The sequence below is a fragment of the Balaenoptera musculus genome, chromosome 2 (genome assembly GCF_009873245.2).
Source record: "Balaenoptera musculus isolate JJ_BM4_2016_0621 chromosome 2, mBalMus1.pri.v3, whole genome shotgun sequence".
Lineage (NCBI taxonomy): Eukaryota > Metazoa > Chordata > Mammalia > Artiodactyla > Balaenopteridae > Balaenoptera > Balaenoptera musculus.
The window spans coordinates 84,120,607-84,134,157 of record NC_045786.1 but is presented as its reverse complement, the minus strand read 5'-3'; the positions used below and the strand labels follow the sequence as shown (position 1 = coordinate 84,134,157).

The following is a 13,551-nucleotide window of genomic DNA, read 5'->3' as shown; positions in this document are numbered from 1 at the left end:
CCAATAGTCTTGTTGGCAGTAACTATGGCAATACACAACTAGCTTATGTTGTCATTGCCAAAACAGGCACTGACCTCATTTCAATATTCTAATAACAAATGCGAACACACCATACCACTGAGCTTAGGCAATGATAAGTTTTACTGGTTGCTCAAGACCCAAGCAGAGAGAAGGCAAAAGTGAGGGGGAGGGGGCAATCAGGAAAACCATAAATGTAAATTTACAGAAAAAAAAATATATAAGAGGAAGAACAATGAAAGAAACTTGGCATGTGAAACAAAACACAAAGAGATGCAATCTTTGATACAGAATGTAGCAGGAGGTGGGAAACTCAAGTGCCCACAGGGGCTAAAAAGTAAGCTAAATGAATAAAGGGAGCAGGATGTAAGACAATAGGGAATAGTAGGGATTGTGGCAAGCTAGAGACTATAACTGAAGGTACTCACATTCAGTTTTTAAAAAGTAAACATTACAGGCCAAACAAGTCACAGGCCTCTTCTTTTCTTCCTCTGAACATAGGCAGGCAATAGTATCATTGTCACCTGCCCAATGAGGATGACTAGTCAAAAAATTTTTTACAACATATTTTACTGGCTAAAAGCTACAAGTGAGACAAATTTGCTTCATAGTCTGACTGCATTTGTTGAATGAAAGTTATGATTCGTAATTCAAGCATGGATCCACTGCTTGTCTCCATCACAAACCAAAACACTATGTTCATGGGTTATTAAGATTCACTTACTAGCTTAAAGTGATCCAAATCCTGCCAGTATCACCCCCCCCGCCAAAGGATAGTCTACACTTGTACTGGCTCTCTGATGTAGCTGCAGACGTATAGTTGCAAGACCTCTCAGGGACAAAGATGATTATCCTGAGAGGTACTTGTAACACATTTGAAATGTCCCCTTCCCTGTGTATTACATCATGATAGGAAGTTGTCTGTTTGTTTGTTTATTGCCACCTGGCTTAGGTCAAAACATACCTTCTTTTCTGCATCCTTGCCAACTGAAAAATGACAGTCATGTGGCCCTGAAAGATGGGGCCAAATTCAATTAGGACTCAACACTGCAAGCTCTGTTTAAAATGAAACCAATAAGAAATACCCAGAATTGTCCACAAGTAGGCAAGCAGCAATTACTTCCAGGAGATACTTTTTCATCATCTGATAATCATATCTCAAGACTTTCTGGTGCTTCAAATTAAATTCAGTTCAACATTTATTGGCCATACACTGTGCATCACGCATTAAGCTTGGCTTAGGAATTTAAACGATGATGAAACCACAGTTGCTGCTGAAGAGCTTACACTCTAATGGGGGAGATGGACATGGAAACCTGCTATTTCAATACAATGTGGTAAGTGCTATCAAAAGACGTGGAGAGAGTGCTCAGAGAGAATGCAGAAGAGGCCCTGGGCTCAGCCTCCTAGAAGAAGGAAAGAAAATTAGTAAAGACTTCCTGGAAGTTCATTTTTAAAAATAAAAAGCCAGGGCTCCCCTGGTGGCGCAGTGGTTAAGAATCTACCTGCCAATGCAGGGGACATGGGTTCAATCCCTGGTCCGGGAAGATCCCACATGCCGCGGAGCAACTAAGCCCGTGCGCCACAACTACTGAGCCTGCGCTCTACAGCCCGCGAGCCACAACTACTGAGCCTGCATGCCACAAGTGCTGAAGCCCACGTGCCTAGAGACCACACTCCGCAACAAGCCACCTCAATGAGAAGCCTGCGCACTGCAACAAAGAGTAGCCCCTGCTCGCCGCAACTAGGGAAAGCCTACGCACAGCAACGAAGACCCAACACAGCCAAAAAGAAATAAATAAATTTATTTTAAAAAAATAAATAAATAAAAAGTCACATTCCATTTAAAACAGAATGCAACTGGCCTACATAGTTGAACAACTTAGTAAGTATACTAACCCACTATCAGAAGTGACACTGAATACTTCCCTATGCTTCAGGATGGATTTATCCTGACTCAGTCCTATATTTTTATTAATCACTCTTGAAATCACAAGCATTCGTCTGAGTAATAGGATATCTTGCCTCTAATTCTTTAAAGAGGTAAGCAGATGACTTCCACAAGAGCAGAAAACAGTGAAGACTAAAAATGGAAATACAATCCTGGAATCAAAGAGCCTCCCCTCTCCCATGTGGTGAGAGAAATCACACTCATGTTTCCCTTCTCCCACTGAAGGTTTGGGACTGTATTCCCAGGTAGAAGAGGCAAAGGGCAATGATTAAAGAAAGCCTGCTTCCTCCCAACTCTCCACAACCACAAATGTCTGAAAATCTGCCATTTAGGGATTAATTTTATTTAGATAATCACTATTGTGAAGATTCTATGGGGCCAAAATGTATTTACACCTAAGTGCAAATTTTAGGATACCCTTATCACGGAGGAAAGCAGTTAAAGACACCCCAAAATTTGGAGAAATCCCTAAGTAATATGCCAGTTTTGATTAGCAGTTTAGTAACTTAACCCATTCACATCATTTCTTAATCTTGGTCAATGATCAAGTCTTTGAAGAAATAAGTGTGGAATGGTTAAATATCATGCCCTCTTTATTTTAGACTGTTTTATCAATATCTGTAACTATGGGTATCAATATTCTTTGCAGCAAATTATTAACCAGATTCTTAGAGGTAAAATGCTCTGTAACTTCATTCTATTAGTGATTTTTCTAAAACAAATTAAGCCCACTATTGTCACTTCCAGAATTAGTTTCACACTGTTCAAGTTACATGTTAACAACTTTAATCTCAACAATTTAAATACTATATCATAATCACTGAGTAAATAATAAGGCCACAGAATGATACTACCTAATCAAAACAGTTGTCTTCATTACTCTTGAGACCATTAGATGTATATTAGCTCCAAGTCAATAAAAATACATCAAGTTGTAAAGAGAAACAGTTCTAAAGAGGGACTCCAAAACGATGCCAAGTACAATGTAAGGGCCGAGAGTCCAGAATGCATCACATATCCATACCATGCAGTGGCCTTGTGAACACAGATACAATATAATCTATCCAGTAATAATAGAGTTACTTGCTAAAATAGGTATTGTTGCTTTATCAGCAAAGAACTGAATCTAGACGAACTCATAAAACTACAAACAGAAGACAATTTCTCACATACCACTCTGTGCTCTTTGCTTTTAAATAACATATATTCAACACTTGCTACTGAATCTTTACTTTCCATCTTAGAATAAAATGATCTCTATACAACTTTGGATAAAGGTGATGACTGCAGTTTAAAAAGTTCATGAATATTTTTCAATGGGTATTTTTTTCATGAGTATTTTTGCAGTTTTGTATGAAAGGAACCTCCTAAATCTTCACGATAAAATCTTCGCCATAAAACTAGGAACAATGAAAACATGGCTATGAATGTAAAGACAAGATGATCAACAAAGCAAAGGTCAGGGCGGTGGGTATTTAAGAAGACTGCACATTTACATACATCTCAATATCCTATTCGTATGCATAGGCAAATCAGGTAGAAATCTCTTTTAATTAAGAGCAGCAGTATACATCAGACTTGAAAACTGAAAACCCACATTCAAATTAAAGCTGCTTATTATGTGTGTGACCTTAGGGAGCTCCCTTGACCTCCCCGAGCCTTGATCTTCTCAGACAGAAAAGTGATGATGATTATACACGTCAGTGGGCTGCAGTGAGTACTGAATAAACTACAGGTGTGAAAGCACAGTTTCTCAGCAGTCAGTATTTCTAGTGAACTTTGAATGCCGAGCTTGTATGCCACTACAGCCAATAGGTCCTAATAGATCTTTAGGTGCAATTTTTGTTCCATTCTGGATTTCTCCCCTTGCCACACAGATGTTTTATTTGGAGCCACCTCCCTAATTTACTAGGATAATAATGAGCTCAATCCTTACTCTATGGAAAATTTTCCTCTTTTTATCTTGATGCCAACTGGTACTTATGCATAGGCGCACTATTGAGTCCTGCAGTCCCCTGGCAAGAATTACTGAATAACATGCATAGACTTAGGGCCATTGTCTTGTCATCCTAGGAACCTTCCCAGTGACAATTCAGAAACCCCCTCAAAGCTCAGCAAAATTCACGAAGCAGCCGCAAGAACCCAATGCATGTTGAAATCAATCATAGCTTTAGCCACTAGAACATCTTGACACCAATACATTAAAAAAAATTACCTCTTTCACACTGGGGTCCAGTGAAGCCGTAAGTGCATGCACATCGATTTGGGGCCACGCACCTGCCTCCGTTGAGACAGCCACTTTCACAGACAGCTGTAAAATAAGGAAATAGGAGCTGAGAGGCTGACGGGCTTCATCTGATAGTAGATGCTAATAAAGTAACACTTACTGTCCCCTGAAAGGACAACAATAAAAACACTAAATAATCACCCTGGTATTTGTTTTAAACAGTTACTGTACAGTTCCAGTTCCCCGGATGTTCCTCAGTCAACTCAGGTAAAACTACCTGGAATAGGTGAGTATGCACCTGTGTTAAGGCTGACAGTTTCATCCTGGGAAGCATGTGAGCAATGCTTTCAGTTCTGCACCTAAAATGGTGGTTTATAAGAGATACCCCTGATGAGAACTGCATTTTAGCAAGCTGACTCTTTTCTTATGATTTATGTTTAGTTTCCAGAGGGTTCTCATGAGGGAAAACATTGGCCTCTCTACCGTCATCCTTACAGAAATGCAGCATGTTAAATCACACTATTAATTGCCAACGACAAAACATGAATACTGACATTCAGTAATTTATGCACCGTAATAAAGACCCAATTGAATGTTGTAAGAGAATCTCTGGAAAATATTGGTAAGATAAGTCCAGCCATCCTTGAGGGAGGGACATTTTACTTGTCAAGAAAGGCATTAAAATAAGATCTGAAAGCTCATGCCCTGAACCACTCTTCTCCGTACAACTTCCTGCAACTCACTTATGCATGGCCTCTTTCTAGGCATCTTAATCCACAGGTGGTAGGCTGCCCCTGCCAAATTTGCCAGTCCCTCCCACTCTTCAAAGCCCAGCTCAAACCTTACTCCTCCATGAGGCCTCCCTAACACCTCCATTTAAATTAATTCCTCCTTCATATATTTCCCACACATTTTTCCTGTACCCCTGTGGCAGTCATGGAGTTGAGCCATTCAGATCTCCCTCCAAGAAAACCTACCTAGGGGAGCTTAGTTGGCCGACAGCCTTGAAGCTGCTACACCTTCAGATCTGCTACTATGTTCATGCCAAGGGCACACTCTCCTGGCTGCTACCACCCAGTGACTAAGCATGGTGGAGACTGGACATTTCTGCCCATCATGAAACTATTCTGATGGGCAATCTTTATTCTGGGCTCCCTATCAGCCTGACCAAGGCTTTCGTGAAGCTGCACTATAGTCTGAGCCTCCTTCTACACAATCGTGATAGTCTTTCCTTCCCTCCCTCCTTGCCCAGGGGTGTGACCTGCATCATGGTCTGAAGGTTCTCTCTCCTGACTCCTGCTTTCTTTCCCTTTGATTCTCATAGGCTTTTTCCCCAATAAATCTCTTGTGTATCTAATTCTGTCTCAGCATCCACTGGGATCAGTGCACTTGAACTGAGACAACCCCTTATAGCCAAAAATTATAGCAGTAGTCCATTGATCATCACAAAATTAGAGAAGTTTACATATATTCATTGTTCTCATTTGCTTCTTAATTTACAGTTAGGAGAGAATGAAGAGGCTTAAGCAGAAAAGAAATTTTGAGATTGCCTAAACCAACCCTCCCATTTTACAGATTAGGAAACTGAAGTCTAGGAAAGGTTTTCTAATTCTACGGGTGTTACCTGAGTGCCTGTCGTGCACTGGGCTTTGGGCTCTACTCCCTCTGGGAGCATCAAAGGAAACAGAAGATGCACAGCAGCTCCTTCTGATTCCCCTTCTGAAAATGCCTTTGAATCCATCCCCATCCCACCATCTCTCTAGCCATAGCCTTAGTACTATTCTTCCTGCTTCTGTTTCTTCCCACTCTACATTGGCCACCAGTGGTCTTTCTCATTGTAAACCACTGTAAGTGAAGTGTATAGGCCAGTATTTCATAGCATTAAATGCATGGGCTGTGAAGTTAGACTGCTTGGGTTCAAATCCCAACTCTGCTGATTACTCCCTGTACAGCCTTAGACAAGTTATTGCCCCAGCTTTTTCATTTCGTAGAAGGTAAAAAAGGCCTCTACCTCAAAGGGCTGTTGTTATGAGTTAATACGTGTAAAGAGTTTGAACATGTGCCTAGCATACAGTAAACAGAGTAAATAACTCAACAGATGAATGTTGTTGGTCGTTGTCTTCTCACTCCCCTTCCCTGGCTCTACTTTGGGTGAGAAAACGGTACGCATAAAGGCCCTCCAATGGCCCATGACTTCCATTCTGACCTTAGCTTCCTTCCCATCACTTCCCTCAGCACTTAAGTCCTAGCAACGCCAAAGCTTGACCTCCCATGCTATGTCATGTTCTGCTGCTTTGGCTTATGCTGTGCCGGCTGCCTAAAAGGCCCACCTCCCATCATCTGACAAGGGAACCCCTACCCACCCCTTAAGACTCAGCTCAAGGGTCTCCCACACTGGGGAGGCTGTCCTACCTCTCCTCCCGCCATGCTACTGCTGTGGGCTGCCAAAGACTCGATTGTCATTCTTACTATATTGCAGTGTGTAGACAGTCAGGAGGGTATTAAATAAACTTTGATTTACTTATAATAGCATTATTCATCATAGCAAATACATATACAATGGCAAAAATTGGAAACAACATGAATAAATGCTCATTAACAATTCACTAAATAGTAAAACCTATATATAATGGAGTATTATGCAACTATTAAAATGTATTTTTAAATGTTCAAAAAAATGAAATATACTTCTAATAAAATATTAAGTAAAAAAGTTATATGAAAAATTATGCATACAATGGATCTCACGTACCAAATACGCATTAAAAGACTAAAAGGTAATATCTGGAATGGTGGGATTGTAGAAAATTTTATTTTTTATATTTTTAAACTTTTCTAAATTTTCTGCAGGGTATATATATTCTTCTTAGTGTAATAAAAAGTGAGCTCTTTTAGAGAAATTTTCATCTCTGCAAAGCACCGGGGCTGATACAGAGTAGACACCCAATAAACAGTGTTCATGAATGAACCAACACACTGGCCAGCAGTATGATAAATATTATAAGAGCAGAATCTAGATTGGGAAACTAGAGAGATACAGACATCAATAGTCAAGAAAAAAGAACATGTTTGGGGAGAAAGGCGAAGTTGAGTTTTGAAATACTCTATTGGAGATGCTTATTGAAAATCCAAGAGATGGTGGAGATGTTGAGCAATCAAACGGAAGGCATACATCAGGAGTGAACAAGAATTCTGCACCTTGGGTGTAAATCAGAGATGAGGTAAGCAGGGTAGTGGAGGTAAATGAAAGAAAAATGAATCAAACAACCCATTTCCAAGGTTCCAGTCAGAAATTTGGTACTATGTGTGTTGGGTAAGTGATCTGTTCATCTGTAAGAGTCCCTGGACATCTCTAAAAATGCCATGTCCCAGGAAATCAAAGAAAATCCACCAGCACTTATCTCCGTATTCTCTTTGTCTCTATAGATTAACATCTAGAATACTTATAACTATGGTTTACTTACGTTGTCCACAGTGAGTCCCTATGTATCCTTTCTGGCACAGACAGTGATCATCACTGCAGCTACCTCCATTCATGCAGCGAATGTTACAGTGTTGGACTTGAAAAGGAAAAAAAAAAAAAGACTGATTTATTTTTGCAATTTAAGCACATAGATAGCAACAGTTCACACGAGTTGATCTGCAGTGATTTGAAGAGAAAATAAAATGGTTTATCAAGATTCATACATTTACGCAGAAATAACCTAATTGACAATGCTAAACGTGTCATTTTGTGCGCATAAAATCATTTACAATGCAATGTAATTGCTTCTTCGATACTTACTTTAATAATGCTCAATGACTTCTCTAATTTAGCAGAACTTACCACTCAATGTCATTTCTGTAATTTACCCCAACAAGAAAAGAGTGCCTTGAGGGACCAGACGAGACAAGATTACGACGGCAATAATTTGCTTGTTAAAAGATGCAGGGTCCCAGGTAGGTGGGCAGGAAAACATTCAGGGTGACAAATTCCAAGAAATGTTGTTAAAAGAAATTTTGGAGGCAGCAAAAAGAAGGGAAAAAGTACCTACAACGGCATTTAATAACAAGACTGCTTGATAACGGAGACAGCTGGATTCGGCTCAGAAAGAGCTGCTGGTTTAAACTGTAACCTTAAACCAACTAAGACCCACAGTGTTTGAAACCCACTCTTTATCACACTGTCACCTACAGAAGTGTGAGAGCTTCAGCACCCAGAGCAGGAAGACCACGGGCAGGCGGGCTGACTTAGACTGAGACGATGAGGCGCTAGAAGGAGCTGGAGTGAAAGACGCCTGGGAGAGAGAATGACAGCGCGGTGTGGGCTCTGGCTCCTCCAGGGCTCTGGCTGCCTCTGCTTCAGTAATTTAGGCACTCTCAAAATCCCAGGCTGTTCCTTAGTCCTCTAGAAACAGTCAACTACCTTACTTGGAGAAGACTAAAGGCTTGATCGAATTAATCATTGTTGACACATCCCTACCCAAGGAGGCCAGGATTGGGCATGGAAATTTGGCTCACTCTGCCCTGTCCTCCAAGCTGTGGGAGTAAATCCCTAGAGAAAAAGGCTCAACAATTTCACATCAGGGGACGAAAAGCCCTTCTTCTGTGTAAGAGCAGAATCAGCTGCGTATGCTTGCTCTTATGCTCAGCCTTCTTGGAGCACAGGGTCCAAATCTTCTCCCAAGAGCAGAGAGGAGACCCCTCCCAGGAGCCACCTTCTTCAGTACCCCTTGTTAGGATGCTCAGTTCAGAATCCCAAAGGGGCTGCTGACTTCAGGAGAAAGGGCCATTTTCGTCAAGTGCTACACAAATCTCAGCATGCCAACAGGGAAAAGGAAGGTGCCAGAACCCAATACTTACTATGCCCTCAGAGAGTACTGAAGAGCTAAGTCAAGTTGAAAGTGAGGCACCTTTTCGAGAACATGTTGCATACTTGCTGAAACACCGTCAAAGACTTCCTACGTCTGCTCTGTTAAGAACCCCTCCATCTCAGCATTCAAAGCCCTCCCATGAGCCTATCAGGGCTGCTTTGCCTATTCCTAATACATCCTATGACTCAGTCCCCAGTGTACTTTATCAGTCACTCACTCACTCAACAAATATTTCTGAGTGCCGTACCAAATGCCTGGCACTTGGTGCTAGTCTCTTCATGGAATCTCCTCTTTAACCTGTCACTTTGTCTCTTCGCCCCAACCCCTAACATATAACACACACACAGTTCTCACCAAATACTGAAATCCTACCTATCTCCTAGACCCACTGCAAATGTCTGCTCTTTCCCTTGATCTTTTCTGATTTCTGTTCTCTCCTCCCTCCCTCACTAGATAATAGCCCTCTTTGTTCTGACTCCAGAGTACTTAATAATTCTCTCTGGAAATATATGTTATATAATCAAACTTTTTTTTTTAAGTTATTTCTCCTATCCCCAGCACATTTGTCTAAAGGCATCATGAGAGTGGGGAGTGGGAAGAATCATGATTATGAATTATATCCCCATAAGTGCTCAGAGCAAACCTTGCCTGTACACAGGTGCTGTATAAAACTTTGCTACATTAATTCCTGTTTACTTAATGCATGCTCCATGATAATGACACCAAAAGCTATGCTCAAACACTGAGACTGTGTAGTTGCCTAAGCACTTATACAGCACTCAACAGGTTGCTATTAAAAATATTTTTATCTTTGTTGCCCCACATATAAAAGCAGAAATAACTCCTTTATTGGAGCATTGTTATAGAAATCAACCAACCCAGAAAACGGATTAAAACAGTTATTTTAGGCTCCTACGATTTCTATTAAAATGTCTCAGCCAAAATGCTTTTTTAACTAAAAAACTATTTACAAATATACAAAAGAAATGATTTGATGAAAAATTTGGATAATATTCTAAGTGGGTCAGGAAAAGGTGTATAGTTGCTTTAAAATCTGAAGTTAAACTTAGCTTCATCCTATCTTAGCAAAACAGTGAGGGTTGGGAAAAGCACAGGAAATGATGTCATCTGTCAAGCAGCATAGGAACTCAACCCACAAACTGATTTCAATTAAAGTGGTTCATGCCAAGAGCTAATTTCCATTCCCACATGAGCAACAAAGCCATTTAGCTACTTTGAGATAAAAAAGCTAACAGTAGTTTAAATAGTGACTTTACATTATTTGTTCAAATTGAAAAAGAGAATGAATTCTTCTTTCTGGGAAGAATGGTAAGCTTACATTTAAATGTAATATCATAAAAACTTCCCTGATATGCTTTTATACTTTTTCCTACACTGTCTTTCAGGTGAACTTTTTCCAGCATAAAATATTCTTTCTCCTTTAAAAAATAAAAGCACTTGGTCAGACGTGTGAAACAATAAGGCATGGTTAGTCCAGTGGTCGAAATAAACCAATGAACCATGTCTCCTTGGGGCAGAGGGGCAAGCTCATCAACAGATAACAGCATCTTAATCTCCTGCTTTGCCATGAACATGTTTACCAAATTCACATTCTTTGTGAGTCTTAGATCTTCAGGGGAAAAAGTATTTCCTTAAAGGTGGGAGTGATCACTCAGGATTTCTGTGGGGAAATAAAGGAACTAGATCTGTAGCTTCACTACACAGCAGACACAGTGTAGAGAGTATATATATACAAACTGGTTTTATTTTTGATTGAGTCCTGCCATTGATGCATATTCTAAATTTACTCTGATGTGACAAAGAATTCCAGATGTCTGGCAATTAGGAGACCATGTTCTATGTTGCTAGAAAAAGCCAACTGAAAAATAAGGGCTTCACTTGAACCCATATGATGCTCTAAATACCTCAAGTTAGAATAGATTCCTAAACTCAATCTGTGTTAAGATTTTACCAGAAACTGAAAATACTAGGGGAGTTTAAGTGTCAGTGTACAGGTCTATGCTGCCACGTGCAGTTGGCCCTGAGGAGAACTTCCCCTCCAAGATGGGCAGACAGCCTCAAAGGGTTTCAAGTAAGGCTCAACATCCTAGAACTAACAGAAAATGTTGCCATTAACCTGTATCCACACAGAGTCCCAAACAAATTTTATGTTCATTCCAGAAGATGTCAGTCAGTCATTTCAATCATTCAACAAATATTTACTGAATGCCCTCCATTTGCCAGGTATCAGAAAGAGTAGAAGAAACTTTCTTTAGATTACAGCCCAGCACAAGTTAATTCTTAAAATAACCAACCAAAAGAGAGCGATGTAAACATGCTACTGGAACAAGAGAGATGCAGGGCTGGGACTTGGGTCTAAATACCCCTCAGGTAATGATTTTCTTTGGGATGCATTAGCTTGGGACTGATTCTAAAAACTTCCATTATCTTGGCAGGCACAAGGGGCAGAAAGAACACTGGGAGTGATTTGCAAATAAGTATCTGTAGGGCAACATGTGATTTTAATGTAGGCACTAGGAAAAGTACAAGGCAAATTAAACAGCTAGACTAACTTCTGGACTTGACACCTGAGACAACAGTCCATAGGGGCAACCAGAGTCACTGCAGGACAGAAATAATTTTCACTGGGAGAGATAACAGCAATGACATTTTCCATAAGTGCATAAATAATCTATGTGCCTTAGAAGAGCAACTTCACTAAAGTGTCTCAAAATAAAACAAAAAACCTAGCAGAGCTGCAAATGGTCCAGAGAAAGACAAGTTATATGATAGCAGTGATAAAGGCACTTCCATAGAGGGCTAACTAGAAAGCAAAGAGCTCAACTGTTTCTATGGACAAATCAGAGCAGATTCCACCCATTCCTCTTCTTCCTGTTCATATAAATCCCACACCGCCCTGAAAAAGGTCACTTCTTCCAGACTAGCTACGGTGCCACCTTCCCAACCTTTGAGTGTTCTTACACTTTCAGCATGTGGTTGCAAAACACTCACTCAAACTCACTAACACACTGCTCTACAATTGTTCCCCTGGCCTTCTGACACTCTTAGAACTTGGATTCATGTTGGGAGTACCAGTGCCCCCAAATTCTAACTAAACTGAAGTGAATTAAAAATGATAAAATTTTATCCAACTAAAAGGGGTTTCAAATTGTAAAGATGCCAATACTCCCCAAAGTGACACACAGGTTTAAAGCAATTCCTATCGAAATCCTAGAAAGATTTTTTTTGTAGATACAGACAAGATGAATCTAAAATTTATATGGAAAGGCAAAGGAACTAGAATCACAATTTTGAAAAAGAAGAATAAAGTGGGAGGAAATTAGTCTACTCAACTTTCAAAACTTACCACATAGCTGCAGTAATCAAGACGGTATGGTATAGGAGAAGGGACAGACAAATGGATCAATGGAATAGAACAGAGAACCCAGAAGTAGATCTACACAAATATGCCCAACTGATTTTTGACAAAAATGCAGAAGTAATTCAATGGACAAAGGATAGCCTTTTCAGAAATAAATGGTGTTGGAGCAATTAGACATCCACAGGTATCAACTACACCTAGACCTCAACCTCACGCCTCATACAAAAAGTATCTCAACATGGATCACAGATGTAAATGTGAAATGTAAAACTCTATAACTTTTAGGAAAAAATGGAGAAAATGTTCAGGATCTAGGGCTAGGCAAAGAGTTCCTGGACTTGAAACCAAAAGCGTGATTTTTTTCCATTAAAGGAAAAATTGATAAAGTGGACTTAAATTTTAAAACTTTTGCTCTGTTAGAAGATGAAAAGGCAAGCTACAGAGTGGGAGAAAATGTTTGCAAATCACATATCTGACAAAGAGCTAGTATTTAAATTATATAAACAGTGAAATAGTTAAGAATCCTATTGGCAAAAGATGTGAAGAGACATTTCACTTAAGAAGATATATACAGGTGAAAAAATGGTACAGATGAACTGGTTTGCAGGGCAGAAACAGAGACACAGATGTAGAGAACAAACATATGGACACCAAGGGGGGAAAGTGGTGGGGGGGTGGTGGTGGGATGAATTGGGAGATTGGGATTGACATGTATACACTAATATGTATAAAATAGATAACTAATAAGAACCTGCTGTATAAAAAAATAAAATAAAATAAAATTCAAAACAACAAAAAAAGAAGATATATACAGGTGACAAATAAACACAGGAAAAGATGTTAAACATCATAAGCCAGTAGAAAAATGCAAATTAATACTACAATGATGTAATTACTACATACCTATCAGAATAGCTAAAATTTAAAATAGTGGCAACCCCCAAAGCTGGTAAAAATGCAGAGAAACTGGGTCATTCATGTATTGTTGGTGAGAATGTAAAATGGTACAGCCACTCCAAAAACAGCTGGCAGTTTCTAGAAAAGCTAAATATGCAACTACAATACAACCCAGCAATTGCGGTTCCGGACGTTTATCCCAGAGAAATAAAGACTTATGTTC

At 39.8% G+C, this 13,551-nt stretch overlaps 1 protein-coding gene across 1 annotated transcript in view; it reads right to left on the bottom strand.

Annotated features, from left to right (window-relative positions):
• FBN1 (fibrillin 1) overlaps positions 1–13,551 on the bottom strand; it is a 252,818-nt gene that overhangs the window by 196,991 nt on the left and 42,276 nt on the right. The window contains exons 5-6 of the mRNA XM_036841971.1: positions 7,661–7,756; positions 4,185–4,280 (exon numbers count right to left, since the gene is read on the bottom strand). Of these exons, the coding sequence (XP_036697866.1) occupies positions 4,185–4,280; positions 7,661–7,756 (192 nt within the window). The remainder of the gene's footprint in view (positions 1–4,184; positions 4,281–7,660; positions 7,757–13,551) is intronic.